The sequence below is a fragment of the Coccinella septempunctata genome, chromosome 1 (genome assembly GCF_907165205.1).
Source record: "Coccinella septempunctata chromosome 1, icCocSept1.1, whole genome shotgun sequence".
Lineage (NCBI taxonomy): Eukaryota > Metazoa > Arthropoda > Insecta > Coleoptera > Coccinellidae > Coccinella > Coccinella septempunctata.
The window spans coordinates 30,685,807-30,709,741 of record NC_058189.1 but is presented as its reverse complement, the minus strand read 5'-3'; the positions used below and the strand labels follow the sequence as shown (position 1 = coordinate 30,709,741).

General features: G+C 35.8%; 1 protein-coding gene across 2 annotated transcripts in view; it reads left to right on the top strand.

Moving 5' to 3' along the window:
- The first annotated feature begins 4,922 nt into the window (after nt 1–4,922).
- The window catches only part of LOC123322577 (limbic system-associated membrane protein-like), a 67,601-nt gene continuing 48,588 nt past the window's right edge, over nt 4,923–23,935 (top strand). Inside the window, exons 1-2 of one of the 2 annotated variants that reach the window (XM_044910521.1) lie at nt 4,928–5,178; nt 22,953–23,174. In XM_044910521.1, coding sequence (XP_044766456.1) covers nt 5,010–5,178; nt 22,953–23,174 — 391 coding nt within the window. In that variant the 5' untranslated portion in view covers nt 4,928–5,009. Of the gene's footprint in view, nt 5,179–22,952; nt 23,175–23,935 lie in introns of both variants that reach the window. The other variant, XM_044910522.1, reaches the window with a different exon arrangement.

The following is a 23,935-nucleotide window of genomic DNA, read 5'->3' as shown; positions in this document are numbered from 1 at the left end:
TTTTCGTGTCTCCCAATAGAAGGAAATTCTTTGTGATCCCCTTCCTTCATAGTCTCTCTGATTGTGGAAAAATTCAGCTAAAATATAACTCGCTTAGATTCGGATGAAACATTATATTAATTCACTTACAATAAATATGATCGCTACTGTCTAACGTATTGAGGATTTTAGAATATAACTGTTTGAATGAGCGGACCTGAATTCTAAATAGCACTACCTGGAACCCTGTCTTTTCTTTTTTCAATCACTTTCGGCATTTTCGTAATAAAAGTTGATATTAGTTTTGGCAACGGCCTTATGACATTAACGACATTTCATGAGTGCCAACTAAGATGTCTAAAAACATGGTATATGCACTGATTAGATTTTGTTTTTCCCGCTTCGAAAATAAGAGATAAGTTTCTTTTTTCCCACTGTAGGTAGCGCCGTTTAGGAATTGACAGTTGTCAATTGATGTTTGAAAATAATTTGAATGCATTCCTACGACTTGCGAATGTGCTGTATTTATGAGCGATTATTGTTGTCTAAAAATGTAGGTATTACTTTCGAGAAAGGTTGTACAACATTAATTTAATGAACATGTGGTTTAGTTTTCTGTATGGACAATCAAGAACTACTACAGCTAAGAATTTGGTGTTGTTGGACTATCACTCTTTGTTGTTGGAAATTGAGGCAGAGCCAAATCAGATGAACATTCGGGACGGAAGTTTTATGGCAACTTCTGCAACATTTAAGCAATAAAGGAACAGTATTGAAAATACGTAATGTGAATTGTGAGCATGTATTAAGAAACAGAAATATGTTAATCTGTTCGAGTCTGTTCTTCAAAATTTCTTCACAAGTATAGTGAAAATTGCGTTTCAGTCAACCGAATATAGTGAATATTTCGCCAATCAACTGTGCTTTATTCAAATCATATTGAATTACCTTCCTCACGAATACAATTTGTCAAACAAAAATTATCTTGAAGAAAAATAGTAGTACTTCTTCGAATCCTTCGATAGCGTTAAAATATCGGCAGATTCGTTTTTACAACGAAAATTCAAGTGTAAATCACAAATATTCGTTAACAGCTGAGAAAATAGTCCGGTTCATTTGTTTTTTGGATTTTTTGATGGATCAGGAACACAGAAATGACTGTAATCTGTGATCGATATAAACGAAGAACAAAATAAAGCGAGAGAGTATCATTAGATTTTCTAAAAATAAAAACTGTCCAAATTCCTGATAACTTTAATTTTTGAATTTCAATCATGGACGAAAACCAAACTGATTAGATTTTCTTTCATAGAACAAGGAAAGAACATGATGTCGCATGTCGCCGCTACGAAACGAATCTCTTATTTACCATTCAGTCTAATGTCATTCCATTCAAAAATTGACGAGTGCATACACCATGTTTTTAGACATCTTAGTGCCAACCTTACTCCGTTCTATGTAGGGGAGACTGGGGAAGGTTGATACGTTTTTTGGAATTTTTATTTTGGAAACTGAATTATATGAAGAAACAGGACTCTCATAACATTTTATAATTCTTTAATTATTCGTTCAACAAAATAAATACAGAATTCTCCAAACATAAACATGTTAGTCCCTACAAAACGTTGAACACAAAAACATTCAAACTGTCTCAAGTCTCCCCACATATGGGAGGATTGATACGGTGCACTGAGAGGCATGAGACACAAACTGAAAATATAAACCCCATTGGCATCACTTGCAAATGTCACATATAAACATTTTTGTGCCTTTTCTAACATCGGCACATTCTTCGTGACACCATTGCAAGCACGTCTAACACCTGATACAGAATTCGTTTGATCTAGACCCAGCGAGCACAAACATCCCTGGGATGTTTTGGGATGTTTCGAAAATGTTGGCATGAGGGTGTTTCTTTGAAACGTAATATGCACTTCCCAAAGAGGTCTCCAAAGGCTATTGGAAATCTTTATTTGTTCTGATCTGTGCCATCTGTGGCATTTCTTCGTCTACCTACTGAGAGGTACTATCGTGTTGAAAATAATGTAAACGTGTGGATATCTTCTCTTGGCGTCGCATAATTTGCCTTGGGAGGTTTATTCCAAATAAAAAATATACAATTCACCTATTTCATTTTGCCGCCATTTCCACTTTCTTCGTAGTTTGGACTGTGGACTGTTCGGAGTTGAAAGTTGATTGGTGATTTGTATAATATTAACTACTTCTGTGTTGGTTTTGATTGTGAATTTAGGATCGATCTCTTCATAGTAACCAAATACAATTAATAAGTAAGTATTACATGAATTAAATGTATAGTATAATGTCCAGAAACATACATATAACCTCAAAAGACTCCACGCTGCGTGGTTAATATCATTTGTGTATTTGGGAGTAGGTATAAGAGATCATTGTATTTTGGTTGAAATAATCGAATGGTATATGGAAGGTTATTATAATTATTCAAGAAATAACTTTATAAAGTTTAAAGCCATATCATCGAGGTTTTCAACATATTTCGATAATCTATCTCTGCCGATGATAATTCCCAGAATATTTTGTAAGATTACTCTTCCGACGATGATAATAATCATTCATCACTTGTGAATCACAAAATAATTCAAATTGTCCCAGAAAAGCTCTTGTTTTTGAAAAAACCTTTAAATTGTTGTATTGTATCTTTAAATACCAGTACAAATAATTGAATAAATAAAATCGTTTCGCAAATCAACCTGGTCAGGAGCTATACAACTCAAATCTTCCAGATCCTTTCATGCAGCTATTTTCTCTGTTATTTTAATTGGAAAAAATCATCTCAACCTTCATATATTTTGTGAATTAATTGTTTGAATTGTTTTTATTTTGTAGATGTGATCCATAAAAAATTCCAAATCACTAGGAAAGTATTCCAACTCTACGCCAAAGATTGGTTAAGGCATATTAGGCAAAAGAGGAGGGACGATAAAATGAAGGGAAAATAAATTTTTCATAAATTTTTTTTCATTTTCCCTTTCGGTACATCTAAAATTATGATCAGTTTGTTTTCAATTATTTCTGTTTTTTTTATGTTAAATGTGATATTTCTTTTTGGTTATTTATGTTTGTTTTATTGAATGTGATATATTTTTTTGTTTATTCTCCCTTTCTGTAGTATAATATCGAGTATAATATTCATCAATTGTTTTTTGTTGTTCAATTCTTTATGTGAAATGTGATTTTTTTTCCTTTTGTACCTGTTGAAGTATCATTCAAATATTTTTATTCTTATATAGTATTCTGTATTTCATTTAAAAACTTTGTAGTTCATTTAAAATAGAATGGGGTATCCTCAAACATTCAAATGAAAGGAAAAAGGCCTCACAAAAGAATTTCATATAAAGTCTTACAAACAGCGATTTCGTGTGCGCAAAGCGCTTTAGAAATGTTCTATTGTGTACATGAAAAGGCTATCAAAAAAACTTCTGAGTAGTTCTTTTTGTGACATCCCAGGGACACCCATATAATAGCCGCCTGCGGCGGACATTGGCTGTTCTATAAAAGTTCTATTCATGTATAAACAGAACATCGCAGTGGATGTTCAATGTCTCGAAATCTCTTACTTTTAACATCTCTGAGATGTTTTTGTGCTCGCTGGGGAGGATGAATATGAACCATTGCAATATATACAGGCTACATCTTCGCCCTCTCCGTCATATTTTTCAACAGTGTCATCCTCATTCTCCGAAATACCTCGGTCTACATATTCTTTTTTCCGTATACCTCTTTTGTTTTATTTTCTTGGCTCTTGTTCTGTCTCGGCTTGGTATGCAGCTGGATGTACTAGGATTATTTAGCTCAGTAGGTAGGTCAGCAATGATACCGGCTTGCTTTGGTCTCGTAGGAGCAGAAAAATCAGGAAATGGTCAGTTAGTCACTTCCGCACAAGAAAAGTCGGCCTCGTTAAATACATGGGGATTGTACGGATAAATTCCCGTTGTTAAAAATCCCCTAGATACTTCGGATGGTGAAAACGCCTTTATGTAGGTCCAACTAGCTCCGGAATATTTTTTAAAGATGATATATGTATCAAGCCTCTCCATGCGAAATGTCTCAAACGTCCCTGAAAGCAAGTTTTGAAGTGACTTAAGGTTTCATTTTATACCCATACATTTCGACAACCGAACAAAACTGTAAATTAAGTTGTTTTATTCATATTACCCAGTGAAATGTTTGTTTATGGCGAAAAATTAATGCTTGATCATAAAACCGTTAGGTTACATGAGTAAATACTTACAATTTCTCACCTCTAAATACTCTTCGTTGAATATTTCACAAACAAACGACTCTTAGCCTTACAGAAACGTCACGCACTGCCCTCTCCAAGAAAATAGTGTTCACTAGTATATTACTTTTGAAAACGGCTACATACCGCGGATATAAGCCTGTATCAAGCCTCCCCATGCTCCCTAGTCTCCCCTAGTTATAAAAACTTGAGAGAATTATTTTATGGCCAACAGAGTGCTAAAATAAATGTGAATGGAGTATAGATATACAATCACATCAAACCTTCTATTTAAGGATCATTAATATCAAATTATTATTCAATATTCAATAATAATATTGAACTTTTCAAGGTCACATCATTGATATTTGTCAAAATTTCAGATGCGCAAATGGTGCTTCTTCATTGTGAACTTACCTTGTTCCTGCACATGATCATTGATTTACCATCTACCATTCATGGAATTGTTAAAACAATTGAAATATCATTTCATTCAATTTCCTGCTAATTACGAAACATCAAAATCTACGAATAATCTTGAATATTAGTAGCAATTAGAGGTGAGCATAGGTCACTTAATGAAGGGCCAGGCTGACGGAAGACCTTCTTTTAAATCGGATAATCCAATGAATGGTACCTAAGATTAAATGAAACACGACTCCCGTCCCCTACAATTGTCCACTACTTAGACCCAATAAACGAGGAATTGTTACTTCGTGGCCTTTTAGTTCCTATTCATAATATTCAGTGACGCATTCGTGCGATACCTACCATGTTTCCTGGAATTTTAGTTGTAGGTGTTTTTTCTGTGATTGTTTTAGATATTTCGAACGGTGCTCTACCAGTTGTTACTGAATTTTTGAGTGTTCCGACTACTGTGAAAGCTAGAGAGAATAACAGTGTTTTGTTGCCATGTTACCTGAACACCGGATCTAGTGGAGGTAAACTATAAATCTTGTAAAGAATATCCGAAATAGCCGTTTCAAAACAAAGAATGATAAACAAAATATTTTGCACCCAACATGAAAAGCATTTTATTTCCCTAATGAGTATATTGAGACGTTCAATATTCTTCACTCAGAATATTTGAAAAAATAAAATTCTTCCTTGTCCTACTGGAATCCAATTTTTATCAGATCTTCTTGATCTACTGATCTCTTTGAATCTTTTATCGATCTATGATATACAGAGTATGATAAACAGCTGGCCCACTTATTCGATTATCTTCCTTGCTTCCAATGGAACAGCCTCTGTATCATATATCTATAGAAAGCGAAATCAACAGTTTACTATGGTTGAGTTCTCTAGCTCTCTAAAAGTGTTTTTTTTTTTTCGAAAAATGCAAGGATTCGTATTTCTTTTCTATGATTCAAATAAAAAACTTTTTGAAGGGTATGTTTCTCTCGTTAGTATTAAGTATTTTTTCTGTTGAAAACGGTGCGGCGTGGAGTTTTGCATCGTTTTCGAACAGATCTTATGGCGTGATTGGAAATGGTAAGAGTGGGTTTGGGTTTTCATCAATCATATCGACCAATTTCCGGTAAAACATTGTAAGCCTCAATTACCTACTTGGTTTGTTCCCTACAATCAAATATTTTGGTAAAAGTTTGTCGATATATGTATTCCAGAAAAAATTCAATACAGGATTTTTCGAGAATGCAATGTTTGACAATGTAGAAGTGAGTGGATACCTAAACCCGAAAAGGGCATTTGCGAATACTCACCATTTTAGACAGGGCCGCGGCAAAACAAAATGTGGCCCACTTCTGTGATATTGATGAACGATGAACTGTGATGGTATAAAAATAGTATTTTACTGATGACATTCCTTTTCAACATCTCATATTTACCTACTTGTAGTATTGTAGTACCAGTTATGATATTGTCTGGCAGTATAAAAGCAGGAACTTATAACTCGTTTTTTTAGGTTTTGCAGACGCTAGTTCGTTGATTATTTTACAGTAGTCCATTGTAGTACGCAAGTAGTTCCTGATAAATTGCAATTTGAAAAAAGTCCGTTCCGTTCAGTTAGTTGTTGAGAGAAACTTTCATGTAAAGCTTAGTTTGGATTAAAAAATTTAGCACTTTCCTAATGGTAGATTCATTTCAGTTTCTGAACACTTTTGGTTTTGAGATAAACACAAAATTTTTAGATGTTAACGAATATAAATTCTTATCCAATTTTATCGAGGAAAGCCCTTCAACCGACGAGGATAGCAATTTCCGACCGATGTGGTTCGCTGGAATAAAGTAGGAATTAGTTCGTCGGCTTTATTTGTGTGCAGAGAGGTTGGTTTGTTAGTGAAAATAACACGAAAAGAGAAATATTTGAAAATTGGCGTGGCACGCGCCATCCCATGGCTTTCATTTTCAGTCGGTTGAAAATCCAGCAAGGTTTCATCGAGCAATGATGATTAATTCTACCACTTAACTGAAAATTATCATCGAATTCATTCGAAAATGAAAAATACATCACACAATCAATAAAAATATTCAATTAATTTTTCTGGTCATAGTGTGTGTAATATCGTCATATTCAAGGTAATTTAACTCCCAATATATCGTAACAATATAGAATAAGGGGTTATGGAAATGTAAAAACTAATTACTGATCTTCTATTCCTGCAGTCGACGTTTCGGTCCAGGTATGGACCTTCCTCAGGAATCTAAAATTACAATAAAAAAAAGTAACACATCTCACATGGTGAAAAACTCACCGTAAAAACAGAGAGTACTCGGATAACAATCTAACAAAATCAAGTTGACAGAACGAACATCAAAACAAGCAGGTACACAACCAATACGAGAGAAAAAGTCCAAAAAAGTCATCGACACAATTGTTCTTCCATTACAAAATTGTCCAAAAATTAGTCACGTTATCCTATCTTAATTTGTCAAAAAACCACAGAATACAATACAACAAAATACAATTTTTAGGTTGACACAATGACGTCTGAAGTCACAGAGATCGCATCATTCCTCGGCCTCAGTAATCCTCCTTCCTTGGACAGTTTGTCAATACTTAATAAAAATGAGTAAATATTACTAATCCTTTCGATGTCTTTTCTGTAATTCATCGAATTACCATGTCGCTTAATTCTAAAAAGGTCCGTTTCTTGAGATTGTTCTCACATTCCAACACCTTCGCCGCATTGTAATTCATTTGATGGCCACTACTTCTCACATGCTCCGCCAGGGCACATGTCTTGCTTGGATTCTTGACATCACTCCTGTGCTGTGTGAGTCTCTTCTTCACTTGTTGATATGTCCGTCCAACGTAAATTTCACTACATGAGGCACATGAAACGCCTTACACCACCCCACTCATCTTAAGTACATCCAACCTATCCTTGACCCTGCTGAATAATTTCTTGACTTTGAATTCATTCCTTGCCATCACTCTTATTGTGTCTGTTTTAAGTAATTTCACCAATGCCCCAGTAACACCTTCTATCAACGGAATCGACGAAAACTTCAAACTATCTCTCCCAAGTTCTGAAGTGGCGGAGGCGCTCTCCACCATAGGCACAACACTATCAGATACTCCTTCTCTTCCCCTCCGTGGCTGTCCGGAAGGGGATGAGTTATAAATTAAACGTGACAGTAGTCCCTTCGGATATCCATTATTCCTCATTAACTGAAAAGGGACATTCAGGTTGGCCTCCTGTTTCGTTGTGTACTATTTTTTCTATACGGCTTTTTAGTCCCAAAATCAAATTGATCTTTTCTTTGGAAGGGTGATTTGAAAGAAAATGAATATAACGCCCGAACTCGTGGGCTTCCTATACTATACGAATATAGTATAACGTTATTATCATTTGTTCTGATCACCCTGGTGTCCAAGAAGGGAACACTGCCTAATGTTTCCTTTTCAAGGGTGAACTTGAAAAACTTATCACATTCGTTAAATTTCTGGAGGGTGTAAGCCACTTGATTCTTTGGTACAGCAGTAATCAGGTCATCTACATATCCTTTTAAGAAAGGTATATTAAATGGCAAGTTAGCCAGGATCAGCCAACAAGTTGAAACCATAGAAATATTGAGAAAAAAGGTTTTTGACCCTTTTCTATTATTTATATTGATACAAACCATATGATGTTATATATTTTTGAAATCAGTAAATATTAAGCTTTCAAAAAATTGCACAGAAAACTAGTGTTCCCATTTAAAAAAACATAACTTTGGGTCATAGCTCCGTAATTAAAAATCCTGCTAAAAAGGCAAACACGCCACTGGATTCTACGTAAAAAATTGCCTGTATAATGTTTCAATTTCAGAGCTTTATCATCAGTATTAGCGGAGATATAAATTTATTTCGATATCGCCATTTTTCCAATTTTTGCTTAAAACTCGAAAACAAAAGAAAGTGGCCAAAAATCACTACTACTATTGTAAGTTTCCCAGAAAAAGAGAACGAGAATGGGGTATCAGATTTTGTCTATCTCCTCTGGTTTAAAAGCTGTAGTACTAAAACATCGAAATTTGCCCACCCAGTACACATGTACACATGAACCCGTATACGGAGGCAGGCGGAAAAGACTATATATATATAGCAGGAGGGTGAATCATCTTGAATAGATTGACCGTCGGGAAATCTTTAATATCATTAAGGAGCTGTTCGTCGTTCCTGCATTTCAGAATTTCCAGTTGCTCTTGGAGTGTAACCTTATGGAAATCGCTATGCTGATGAAGCAAGGTTAATTTATGAAGAGAAGTAGAGCGTTTGCTCTCATATAGATGGTTACCCATGACAGAAGCGGGTGTTCGTTGATGTGTTCGTTGAATATGATCTTTGAAGCTCTGGTCGTCATACCGATATAGAGGGCAGGACAGTTACCGCAGGTAATAAAACCATTAGTTGGAAAAATGCCAACTAGTTTTTTTCCAAATAATGGTTTTGTGATTAATCGAGCACCTAGAAACCTGTGAAAAATCAACTTATGCCTATTTATATTGAATGAATAATAATAAGACAAGAGTGAGACATGAATGTAATCATTATTTATTCATTTATTTATTCAGAAAATACAGGGTTACAGGGATACAAACAGAAACCAATTCCAAAACAGTATCCAGTATATTTAGTATATTATAATTAATATAGATCTAATTATTAGTTCATTTTCATGGATTTTCTATTCACTATGCTCCAAAATGAAGGAAAAATACCCGTTGATCTAAAAAGTTTGCTTTTGTAGTAGTGAATCATCACTTTTTTGAGAGTTTTCGCTCAGAAAAATAAATTATTGAACAATTATATTATTTTTTGTATAATACCCAAAATATTCAAAGAACCGTTGTAATTATCACAACAACTAATTAGGGATATTAGAATTGTCTTCCTAGATTTAAATATTGAGATCCAGGGCTTCCCAAACTGTGCGCCGCGACGCCTCGGTATTATCAGATGGGCGTCGTGAGGCGATCTAAGTTTGCGAAGCCCTGAACTAGGGCATGAATCGTTGCCATTTTATTCCACTTGAAAGCATTTGAACTTTAAAAGTAAAGGGATTTGAATCTAGAGGAAGTGGATATCGGCTCAGTTTATTACTGCTGTGGGAATAATGTCGATCTCGTGCCTTCACCAGGTAAATATTATTGTAGCAAGGTATAGGAGTATTCAAATATGAAACCCAGATACTCAGTTCGCTCGACATTATTTCTTTTTTACTTTGGAAATGCCTTGAAAAAGAACAAAATATAGTTTTTCGAGTGGGTTTTATTACAATCATATTTCATGCAGAGCTATGCCAAAGCATTGTGCTTAGTGCTTGTGAAAGCACTTGAAGCCTTTTTGTGCTCCCGAACATTGTGCTCCAGAGCACTTTTTAAAACGAGTGCTTAGTGCTTAGTAATTCGAGCACTTCATCGAAAAGCTTAGTGCTTATACTCCATTCACATTTATTTTAGCAGTCGGTTGGCCATGACATCATTTTCTCAAGTTTTTGTAACTAGAATGGAGTAAGGTTGGCACTCATGAAATGTCGTCAATATCATAACGCCGTTGCCACAACTAATATCAATTTTTATTACGAAAATGCCGAAATTATTGAAAAAAGAGACAGTGTTTCAGGAAGTGCTGTTTGGAATTCAGGTCCGCTCATTCAAAAAGTTATACCCTGATATTTTAAAATCCACAATACGTCAGACGGTGGCGAACATATTCAATGTAAGAGAATTTATATAATGTTTCATCTGAATCTAAACGACTTATATTTCAGCTGAATATTTCCACAATAAGAAAGATTGTGAATGAAGAGGATGATATAGAATTTCCTTCTATTGGGAGACCCAAAAAAGTGGTGGCATTTGATAATTTCATGTTTGAGTGAATCAATGCGAAAAGTTTACTACAGGATTTTCGATGAATGTCATCGTAGAATAAGTTCCCGAAAATTTATTTTTCATTTGACTTGTCCTATACATTGTAAATGTCTTAAGGTATCAATAAATATATAATTATTATTATTATATCAATGTATTAAGATGAACAGCCACGAATAAGCGCCAGTTATCCTGTTAATTGTTTATTCATGTGGAATTTTTGTTCAAAGGTGAAGTTCATCTTGACTTGAAACTTCCTTCAATTCCTTTCACCAATATTGATGCAAGATGATTTTTGTTGAAGAATTTAACATTCTTGTAGTTTTCTGTTCATTCCTTCGGGAGATACCCATTCGCAACCACTGCATCATATGCATTTCATCTTCAGGTTAATATTTTTGAAATCTACAACTGATGTCACGTATTCAAACAAAGAAGATAACGAACATTAACTCTCCTCAAGCTAGTGCATATTATGATATTATACTGATCCCTTGTATTTTCCATGCTAATAACTGGATTTGGTATGCCTTCAATCAGTTTGTATAAACTTCAATTATGTTCGTCATATATTTTCCGAAGAGATTCGACATTGTGATAAAATACGTAATAACAGAAACTTTTAGGTAGAAGGGGCAACATATCGTTGATTTAAAACCGAAAAATGTTTTGACAAGCTCCATAACCCCACATTTTCGTACTATACAGAGTGAAATGTGTCAAATTTCCATGACCAACCGAGTGCTAAAATAAAAATGAATGGAGTGTAGTAACCCTTAAAGGGCTCGGGATTATTTCTAGGGATTACTAAGCACTAAGCCCTTCGAAAATCTTGTCGAAACACGAATAAGCGATCGTCACAATAGGTCCTTTCGTTTGCATAAAAAGTGTAGCACTTTTCTACACTCGATTTCAGTATTCGTTTTCTAATTGGATTTACACCAGTGTAGAAGAGGTGTAGTTTATCTACAACTCTTTTTGTCTAGGTGTAGATAAACTACACCTCCTCTACACTGGCGTAAATCAAATCGAGTGTAGAAAAGTGTCCCTTTATGAGCATGCAGTATACCACAGATAAAGGGTTAGACTATTTGATGCGGAATAAGTGATAAAAATGAATTACGTTCGTTAAGAAGAAAAATATATGAGGTAGACTTAGATAATGGTCCATTTTGCATTTTGCTTATATGATCTCATTAGAGTTCAAGGTATCTGAATTTTTCTGATTTGGCAGATGACACCCAAATTCTGCAAAATCAAGTCAAAATAAACGGATGTTATGTTTCTGAATTGATTAGAATTGAATTAGATGTTTCGATTAACTATTCTGATTTTTCGTGAAGTTTTTGTGGATTCTCAACAATACCAACAAACAATTAAGTAACAGACTAATCAAGCTGTTCAAAATTGCTCTTCTCTCCCACTTCAAAATTTTTTCCTGTATGATTTACGTGACATAGACTCAAATACTTACTCAATAAGAAATATGGGTTTTAATTTCAAAATATTGAGTTTTGATCAATTCGCTGATCTTCTTGATCTTCGACGAAAATTGTGACCTTTCTCCCAAATAGCACAGAGACACCTTAAAGAAGTGTTATGGCCGTTTGCACCGTTTGTCTAAACAACGATTATATTCTTAAACAACGTTTAATTCCTTAACCGGGTTGCACCGTTCCTAAACGTTGATTATAAGGCCCTTAAACGTTGTTTAAACTAAACGCAGAAATTTGCTCGATTAAAGCTCGATAAAAACGTTGATTGAAGTAATACTTCAAATTCGATTGACAACTGTGTTTTCTATTTGTGTTGATATAAAATTCGAATTAATAATGGATGATTTGGAAGATGCGATATTACTTGATGATGACCTTGATGCACTTTGGCAATATCGAATTTGGATTTCTTAGATGTTTTCCTCGTAGAAGAAATTATTTCGAAAGAATGGACCTCACTTTTTTCAGAAGATTTCGTTTAACGAAAGAAACCGTGTTATTTTTCTTGCCATATATGGAGAATGATTTGGAATTTCCCAGATGTTTTCCCCGTAGAAGAAATTATTTCGAAAGAATGGACCTCACTTTTTTCAGAAGATTTCGTTTAACGAAAGAAACCGTGTTTTTTTTGACATATATGGAGAATGATTTGGAATTTCCCAGATGTTTTTCCTGTAGAAGAAATTATTTCGAAAGAATGTACCTCACTTTTTTCAGAAGATTTCGTTTATTAACGAAAGAAACCGTGTAATGTTTTTTTGCTATATATGGAGAATGATTTGGAATTTAATAATTAGTTATATTATACAAATATAGATATTTCAGGAATAATAGTGTTGACCCAATAAATCAATTGCTTGATACATTGAGGTTTTATGCTAGTGCTGGTCAGTTGGCTTCTGTTGATAATTTCATAAATGTAGATGTATCGGAAGGATCGAAAATTATTCCCTCAGTTTCATCAGCAATTGGTAAATTATATCCCGAATTCCTTAAAATGACCAAATATTAGGATATAATGCAAATTCAACAGTCCTTTCACAAGAAGGCTTCTTTTCCTAGAGTAATAGGATGTGTTCGCACTTCAAATTCAAAACACAACACCGAAACTCCAGAAAAAATGTTCAAATTTCCCACCTTGACAACAGAAGTTTACTCACAAAACCTTGACTTCTTTTTCTTTTAAATTTATCTTCTATGCTGTGCTTGGCTGAAATTTTGAATTTTTTATGCTGTGAGTGGTCTTGCCAAATCTATCGATGATTAAATTAAACAACGATTATGGTTCCGCGGTGCAAACCGTCAAATTCTAAGGAAAGTTTAAATATTAAACATCGATTAGTTTAACCATGGTTACCAGCGAAACGGTGCAAAAGGGCATTAAAGACGTCTGTTACTGACATTGCGTACGTCTCCTAGACGTCTGTCGACGCCTGGCATATGTCTCCAAGACGTCCAAGTTACAGCCTATGTTAAACTAAAATCGTCTCTAGGACGTCTTCTTGGAAAATTTTTTAGGTCCGAAGCGACCTAGAATGTACATCTTCTAGACGTAACTCTTAGATTTTCTGGAGGTCTAAATTGATTTCAAATAATGATTTTGCATATAAATATATAATCACTCTAATTTTTCAATGTATGAAATGTGTGAAATTCTTCAAAAAAGTAAATACAAATTTCAAGGGTCAATTACAGAAATGAAGGAAATGAATTTTTTGAGGCTTCATTTAGGTAATATTGATACAACTCTATAACTGTATATAATTCGGTATTTAATGAAAAATATGGGAAAAGACACAGCAAAAAATATATATTCATATTACTATATATAAGTTCCCTACCTATCTCTGGCCTTTTCAGTCACATTATTATCCTGATTCTCCGTAGGTACCGAAGTACCCCTCAGAAGCTCTATGAGATTGTACTTGGGAGAACCAGTTGTGTTCTGTGTAGGCTTTGTTACTGTGTCCTAATTATTATTCTTACTATATATTATGCACCTTAGGCACAATACTGATAATTTTAACAGAAGAGTAAATTGTGCCCGCACCCGTATCGACTAGAAAATTTCTACCCTAGCTTTGTTTAGGTATTATAGAGAAAATTGAGGCTCCATAATTTTTTGTTATTTTAGGTTGGTGATGATCATCGATGATCGTTCACTCTCAATTTGTGCCTATATAATACATCTTGAAGATTTAAAAGTACGACGTCTCAAAGACGTCTAAGAACATTTAAGAAGACATCTTAAAGACGGCCCTTTTGAGGCTTAAGACGTCCAGACCAATAAATGGCTCATTTTGAACGTCTCAAAGAAGTGTTGTACTATCTGGGCTGGTTTTCAACATTTTTATCATAAGGATCTCAATAACACATGAACTTTAGACTGTTGGAGTTGTCACCAAATGGGCTTTCTAACGATGCAAAGATATACTGGGTGTGCCATTTGAAATAAGGAACTAGAAATCTATTTCCGGCATATAACCGGAAGTTGCAAAGGTCTGACCATATGTAAGGGATAAAGGATTTCCGAAAACCCAAACATGAAATTTTTCAGCATAATTGATGTTGATTACTTCTCTGAAAACATTTAATTGAACATCGCTGTGAAACAACCTGTTTAATAAACCCAAAAATATAATTATTTTGATCTGCCTCAACCTGTATATGAACATAATATTGATTTGTGTATTTCACGTGAAATGTAATTTTATAATTCAATTCTGCTTTTAATATGATTGATTATAGATGTATGAAATAGTAAGAAGCAAATTCGCAATTTGTGAAAACAGAATTCCCTTCTTTCAATATCCAAATATGGAGAATGGATAGGGAAAATAGCATTCGAATAATATCTTCAGATGACCACCTTCGAACTCATAAAGGCTGTATTCGGGTTCGAATTTCGGACGGTCCGAAAATTGTTCTAGAACTGCGCAAAACTGTTGCGCCGTAGTATCGAATCCTCTGCGCAGTTCTAGAACCATTCTCGGACTGACCGAAAGTCGAACCCGAATACAGTTAATAACACTTGTCGGCTTTCTTCCTATTGAATAAAAACTGCCACAATCTTGACACATGTGAATTACGACAAAATTGCGCTTGCTTTGATAGGAAGTCGCTTCAAACGGTGTCCAAGGAAGCTTGTTTGAAATCTATGCCGGTGTCTCAATGGTTTTCATAGATTGTGAAATTTATATAATATAGAAAATCGTGCATAACTCAGAAATTACTAATGATATGAAACCTACCCCAAAAGAACGAATTGGGTCCTAATGAACTAAAAAAAGTTAAAAATTTTAAACGTTTTCTCTAACTTCATGTATCATCAAAAACCTGACTATGTGATTCTTCGAAGGCGTAGAAGCGCCCCATATCATATTTAGAAAATACATAATCATCATCAATTTATCCTAAATTTGTGAACACCCAGTTTCAAATGAGTATGTTAATTATGAGTATGTTATTATTATTATAATAATATTATTATTGTTATATAATTATTAATTATGCCGTCATATAACACCCTGTAAACGTTAGAAATTAAATAAAATTACTACTAAAGTCGGAATTTCACGAAAAATATTTTCGAAATACTATGTAGCCATCTTCTACGCCTTTGTCGAATCAATATTTCCACTTATTTTCCAATTTTCCAATTATTTTTCTATATTTATGAAATCGTGTACAGTAGAACGAACAACTTATCGTTTCGAAGAAATAGGGGCGGTGTTTTGTCGATCGAATATAGATTTTATAAAGAAAAATCTTATTTTCAACAGTTATTCAGAAAAGTGCTTAGTGCTCGCAAAATCGAATTACTTTCACAAAATGCTTGGCACAGCTCTGATTTCATGATAGGTGTCACACCATATCTAGTAACAAATGATCTGATGCTTCATCCATACGGAGTAGATACCCCCGTCAGTAGGTTCTAACTTGTGGTTTTTAATCAACCGAAGATTCGAGTGGCGAAGTATTCTTTTTGCTCCGGATTTCTCGTTTTCTTCTTCTTCTTCACATAAATACAGACTGCAGTGGCAGCTAAGTTCACAAGTTCCTGATTCATATTCATAGACATACAAACATGGAGTGTGCCTTCCCTTTATTTCTTTGCATGAAAAACGGTCGAAAAAAATGACAGAGAGAAACGCACGTCAGGCATGAAGTTGTCTTTTTCTATAATTTTGATTGGTTCACACTCACCTCTATGTGAACAAAAAGGAGAGAGGTAAATGCCCCATTTCTCTCTATAAAAAAGACATTTTCATGCTGACATTGCTCAGTCCTATGTTCATATTGTTGATCAAGATCAAATCTTGGCTCGATGGCTGCTCACCAGCATCGATCAGTAGTCGGCGTGTGTACCCGGTCCCGTTCCCACACGTGGTTTATTATTGGAATTGGGACGACCGGTATGAAATCGGCCCTACAAAATCGGTTTGTGTGCAACGAGCCTTAGGAGCATTGCTGATTGCTATTTGCTGCTGCAGGATTTAGACAGATTTTGCATCTACTGTAGGGTAAATTTTTTGTTTTTGAATATGGATATGTTGGAGTTATCGTGTTATTTAGGAAATTCTTCTAACACACAAGGGATATAATTAATAACACAATAAACTCCAAGAAACCAAGAAAAGACGAAACCAAATATAAAATTGATAAACGTGCAGAGACAAGAAATATTCAGTCGCACAGAGACACAAATCAAGTGTCAGATGTTCTAGCCTACGCTCTTAGTTTTGTTACCTGCTAGAACGTATTTCCGCTCTTTCCTTATACTACCCGAAGATTGCGACCTCGTTCTTTCTAATTCCTCCCAATCTTTAGCTTTGTTGAGCACTTGATTGATGCATGACATTTCCTTGTTTAGCTTCGAATTTTCTTCCTCTTGCAAATGTTCATGCTCACTCAGCACTTGCTTGTACCTGGCTACTGCGGCTGGACTATAAGGTGCACTGGTGATCAACTCGATATCCACAGCTGACCGTGAGCAAGATTCTTCCTGTTCGACCTGTACAAACAAGGATTACGGATTTACCTCAGATATTGCTTTGAGCTGATCAACGGAGTACCTCTTGCCGTTGATAAACAAGCTTCTCGATCGGATATATGCCTTCTGCTCTTTTTCTTGGGCCATAGACAAGTGCTGCTTCAAGTGTTTTAGATCTTCACGATCCTCTTCACAAAGATCCTCATTAATAAAGATATCTAAGCCCCTCAATTTATGTCGGTTACTGACAACTAGGTTCTTGGTTAGGAACTCTCATAAAAATGAGAGGCTTGTTTTTTCCCAATCTATAGATGTTATTGATGTCTTTAATATTCAGATTGATATTAAGGAGAGCGCTCAGCTGGGAGAGAGAAGAATGAATTAAATCATAATCGTCCACTTTCAGTCCCGAAATTATAATATTGTTCTTCAGAGCTCTTCGCTTTATCAAAATCAACTCACTCTCTACCCTGGATATCCTCTCCTCACACGATTGGACTTGGGTTCTCGTTGTCGCCCTCAGTCGTATGATCTCCTCTTTCACCTTAGATAACTCCTCCTTTAGGATATTTGTCTGTTTAGCAAATTCTCTTTTCATTAACTCGACTATTTCCTCATTGAGGGACATTATTTCGTAGGGGGATGTTCGTCTATGGAACGCTTAATCCTTCCAGTCTTCAAGGCTGACAGATGTGGGTGCGACAACGCGATGAATTCGAACTTATCAATGAGTTATTTCTACCAAAACAGATCACAAAATCAGTTCGTAATCAATGTACTTGTGGTATTATATACAACTGAATTTATTGTCTCTCTTTCCAATTCCAGAATTGCTGAAATTCCGCAGCTTCCAGGAATTTCCGAACCAGAAATCACTAAATAATTCGGAGTAACGGAGAAACACGTCGGTACAATGTGGCTACAACAATAAAAGAAACTATTATTATTGAAAAACTATTATTAATGAAAGGACTATTACTTGGGAAGACCTTGGTAAGGGTAAGTGGTAGTATTCCTATCCGATTGCATAATGTCAACATGTTGCGACAGCATCCAAGAATCGGAAAAGCTTTGAAATTGAAGGCTGAAAGTTCATTTATCACCTAGTCATCAAGCAACATTTCCATCAGGAGCCAACCTATCAGGATCTATGGATGACACTGCATAGCTTGAAAGAAGTCATCCTGAAGAAGTATACCTTGATTAGACATGGTGTACCAGTGTACCATATTTCGGGTGGAATAAGTAATGCAGAAGTCTCAAAGTCACACAAAAACTAGTGTCCTTCCTCACATCAAAGTGTCAAGAGCTCGACCGATACCAACTACACGAAGTAAAAAAATTGGTTCAAACGTTCTCCGACGTTTTTTCCACTGACAGAAGAGCAGGAAAGATCGATGTTGTGGAGCATGAAATCAATACTGGTCATGCACAACCTACCCGACAGCATACTAGACGTCTTTTTCAGGCAAAAAGAGTAGAAGCTGAAGAATCATTGAAGACATGGCGAGAGAAGGTGTAATCGAAGCATCCGATAGCCCCTGGACATCGCTCATGCTATAAGTGAAGAAGAAGGATAGATCCACTAGATTCTGCGTAGCTTATAGGCAGCTCAATCAGGCCACGAAAAAGGACAGCTATTCCTTACCGAGAATTGATGACACCCTGGACACACTCTCGAGATCACGTTGGTTTTCCACAGGGCAAATGGTCTCCTGGCACCTTTTTTCCAGTAATTTTTTTTGCTTGATCCTTTATCCACCGTTCATCCTCCCCTACATTACGGCGCCCCCTAAAATTTGGCGCCCTGGGCAAATGCCCAGTCTGCCCATACTATAGGATGGGGTCTAGTTTTCCACCTTGAGAGTGGATATTAGCAGGTTGGCTTGGATCCAAACGACAAAGAAAAGACTGCCTTCAGTATTGGAACGGGTCTGTGGTAGTTTGAAGTTATGCCTTTCGGTCTATGCAATGCTCCTACCTCATTTGAACGTCTGATGGAGACAATATTGAGAGGGCTCTCCTAGACAACTTGTCTAGTGTATCTAGATGATGTGATAGTAGTGAGAAAATCCTTCCCAGATCACTTCCACAACTTATCCGAGGTTTTCCAGCGACTTCGTGATGCAAACCTAAAGCTAAGTCCTAAGAAATTGTGAGAAATGTAATCTGTTTCGAACTGAAGTGAAATATTTAGGACACGTAGTTTCACGTGGAGGTGTGAAAGTTGATCCGGATAAGATCAAGGCAGTTCAGGAATGGCCCATATCGAAAGACAAGAGTGAGTTGCGAAGTTTCTTCGGCCTCTCCACTTATTATAGAAGATTTGTATCTGGGTTTGCCAAGGTTGACAAGCCTCTGACGAATTTGTCGGAAGACGGGCAGGAGTACGTATGGTCCGATGATTGCGCTGAAGCCTTCGAACGATTGAAAAAGGCTCTGGTCATAGCTCCAGTTCTGAGTTACGCAAGGGCTGAAGGTAAATTTGTGTTCGACGCCGATGCCAGTAATACAGCCATTGGGGGCGTTCTATACAAGTTCAGGATGGAAAGAAAAGAGTCATCGGGTGCTTCAGTGAGGTATTGTCCAAATCAGAACAGAATTATTGCGTGACCAGGAGAGAACATTAAGCAGTCATCAAGTCCGTAGAACATTTCTATAATTATTTGTACGGAAGGAAATTTTTTATTAAGAACGGAGCTTTGAAATGGCTCCTGAGTTAAAAAAAACCTGGAAGGCTAGATGGATTGAGAGGCTGCAAGAGTATGACTTTGACACCGAACATAGAGCGGGGACTAGCCACCGCAATGCAGACGCGTTATGAAGAAGTCCTTGTTCCGAGAATTGAAGCCATTTTTCGCGCTTGAAGAAAAAATCGATTCAAGGCGGACCACCGTAATCGAAGTCGACTCGCTACCTGAAGAAATTCAAGGAGCACAAGAGGAACGACTTGAAAGTGTGTGGATCTTTCGATCGGTGTGTCAGGCTACTCTGTTGTGCGGTATTTTTACGACTTTCAAAGTTGTACACTGATATCTGCTACTGTCTGATGGAAGATAACAGTACTAACGTGAGTTATTGTGTGGTTTTGTGACAATTTTGTCATTACATCACTACCAATCGGCTGATTGAATCAATTCCGATATTTCTTTTTCATCAGTTGGTGGATCGCAATCGCATCCATCTGTAATCGGGTATCAGAGATTCCGATAAGCTGATCATTCTCGCGAGGTTAAGGGAGACCATACACGATTATTTTCCGCGTTATCTTCAAGGAAACTAGTAAAAGTAGTATAAAATATTATTGTTGAATTCCTTTGTATTTTTCTTTTGTGGGGTAACCCTTACCTTCTCCTGGGCCTGCCTGTGTTAGTCTATTCGAAGTCTTTCTGGTCGGCCTCAGAATGTGAAAAGTGTGTTCCTTGTCTCACTTGTCCGTCAGTTGAAATATATTTGAATTGCTCATATTGATCCCAATCGTGTTGGTCTCATCCTCCATAGCTTGAGGTCACCTGTATATAGTCTGCATGTTATTTCTGATATAAAGTCGTCCACACTCTATCACTCCACCATTGAAAATATTATCATGCCGACTTGCTTCAGCTGCACGAAAGCTTTTTATCCTCAAGAGGAGAGCAACGCACTTTGGTGCCCGCAACCCAGGCCTCCCGTTCTTCTTCTCCTTGCGCAGAAGACGCCCCACTAACAATGTGCGAGTTCAGGCTCATGATGGCTAAACTGGATTGTTTCACTGCAGAATTGTCGAGTATGCATGGTGACATATCTTCTATCAGGCTGTGTCCTGAAACAGACCATGGAAACAATCACATTTTGGTAGTGATGGACTATTTCACAAAATGAGTGGAAGCCTACGATATTCCATCAGGGACACTTTTGAGGACATTGGTTGCCTTGCTCAGTTGTCTTGCAACTTCACGTACCTCTTGCCCATTATCAGACTGGAAGCTATTCAGACTCTGAGTAACTTGCATTCTGATGTCCTCAATTATATTAAGAACATCTTAAAATCATCCTCTAACATCCTAAGGTTCTAGTTCAATGGGCATAAGAGGGAAATATCAGGAGTGATATAGAAAATAATAATAACATCTTTTTTGTCCTAAGTTTAAAGAAACTTCTTCCTTGGGACATGCTCTCATTATTTTCTGATGAGCATTCATCACTCACATACTCATCCTTCCATAGAATCTTCATCTGCCATCTATTTCTATTTAATTCACATTTGACATCGATTATATTCACTCAATAAGTACGTCTCTAAAATCATCTAAAACCAGGTTTATGAATATTAATATTTGTTTCGTACTTCTGAATCACTTTGGACGCACAGCAGCCGAATCAATCCGAAACAAGATTTCAAGTCTTCAAGAAGCACCACCTCGCAAATGCACACCTATCTTCAAAGTTTAGTACCACGCACGGCAATGAATACCTGTTGGAATAGGTTGACCAAGCATACGTACGGGATGTAGCCTCGCGTTCTATGAAGTCCCTAGCATTCTAACACACAGTACAGCACAGCATGCAAACACAGCATGCATTGTATGTTGGAAGCCCCGAAATAGTTGTACTCAGATAAAACCATTGTTCACACAAGGTTCAGGTAGAAGTGGTAATATATTCATCTAAAACATCTTATTAATTCATCATAATGATCATCTAGGTTTATTTCTATTCTCATCTAAGCCTCTTAATTTTTAGAAATGTCCATCTAAACCTCTTAATTTGTGAAGATTTTCGTCTAAATTATCTAAATTTGTGAATATTTTTACCTAAAATCATCTAAATTCGTAAAATATTTCATCTTAGATTCTTAATTTGTGAATATACAGGGTCTTTCACGAGGAACCTCACCTATATTTATACGAGAGACTACTGAACGTATTTTCATGAAATTCAGCACTTATAAGTATTTCACGATGCTGATGAAATCTAAAATATTTTCAAGGCATGAGCACCTCCGGTTTTTCCGGAAATGACGTCAACTTCCGTTTTTCAAATTAGAACACAATTTTTTTATTGCAGAAATAGATTCCTTAGAAAATTTCAAGTTATTTTGATGTAACATTTTTCAATTTTGGTTGGAAAATTCTCTCTGAGCGGGAAAATTCGAGAAAAAAATCGAAAATAGAGCTCCGCTGAAACAAGAATAACTTCGAGGTTTTTGGATAGAAAATTTTCATTTTTGGGATTTTTCAAGATGTAAGATTGATGTATACACTTTAAAAATCGAAATCGCGATTCATGATACAGGGGGTGAAAAAATCGCTTTCAAAGTTAGGGATGACAAAATCGTGGAAAATAAATTTTTTCAAATTAGAACCCCATTTTTTTATGGCAGATATTGAATCTACGTTAAAAAATAATGTGAGTGTATGCATCACACCCTTGCCCTAAAGTGGATATTTCCTGAGTTATACACAAAAAACTGTTTTTCGTCTTGAATTTTCAGCTATTTCTTTTCCCTTCACGCCAAAAAGATGAAATTTTCAGGATAAAAGTGAACTTGAATTACAAGTGGATCAAGTTTAGCCTTTTGACGTAAGACGTAAAAGCTGTAGAGCAGTTGGGATTCAGATTATGATTAGCCACTTTATCAATGAAATTCCTCTATGTTCAACTCATTTAAAAGGAAAGTGATTGACGTAATATGCTCATTATCATGTAAATTTTCATGAATCTTTCGAAATAGAATCTCAAAATTTTCAATTCACATGAAAATTTGTCATTACTTATGCCAACCTGCCTAGCCTGCCCGTGCGCCATTGCGGTGGCGCATTCCCAAAAGTTGGTTCATTCAGAAGAAGTACAGAAATTATCAATCATATTGATTGATAGGTACTAATAACCTAGGTATCACTAATTTGAATGCTTGTTTCAGACGGTGCCTATGCAGTTACCATTAAATGGTACAAGAATAGGGAACTTCTGGTAGATAGCTCGGACGTAGAGTTGAATATTCCTGATCGACTTATGCTATGGAGCAATGGTTCCCTGGAAATCATCAAGGCACAGCCTGAAGATACAGGAGAATATGTTTGCGAAATAATCAGACCCTCCCCATGGTCAACTGTCAGACAGACACACGCTATAGAAGTCATGCGTAGGTATCAACTGATATGATATGTAATTTCAGCTTATTCTTTACACAAATTCACTATCAATACACTTATACGGGCAGTCGGAGAGTTTTCTGAGGTTTTAATCTTTCTATAATGGGTAATCTCATCTTGAGGACTGGTGAAACATCAACAGGAAACAAAAAACCTTTGTTGAAATTGCCAACGTTTCGAATCTTTATGGATTCTTCATCAGAACTACAAAAATATAACAATAAGTGATACCTCATTAGAAGAACAGATCAAAACGACAAAACAGCTTCAGAAAATCATCAGCATATAAAGTTTTTTGAAAAAAAAAAGCACAACACAACAATATAAGGAATAAAAACCTCACTAAACCAGATGACAGCCGCCCAAGAAGTCAAAACAATAAAAGACTAAACGTTTATTTAACTTAACATTAATTAAAAATAGTCTTTGATCTTCGATTTTATAGATAACTATGAGACTCACCCATTTATTGGGTTTTGTAAATTTCCTCATCAAATTTCATGCTAGACCCACCCAGATCTCGATTAGGTCCATGCAGGCATTCAAAGGCACTTCCCCAGCATTGGATAACCCAGAAAAAAAACTCACACTCGCCAGTTCACTATTATAACAAAACTGCTATGTCGAATTGTTTTTGGATTAATATGAATTAAAATACACCGAAAGGTAATTTGGGATAATGATTATATATATATATATATATATATATATATATATATATATATATATATATATATATATATATATATAT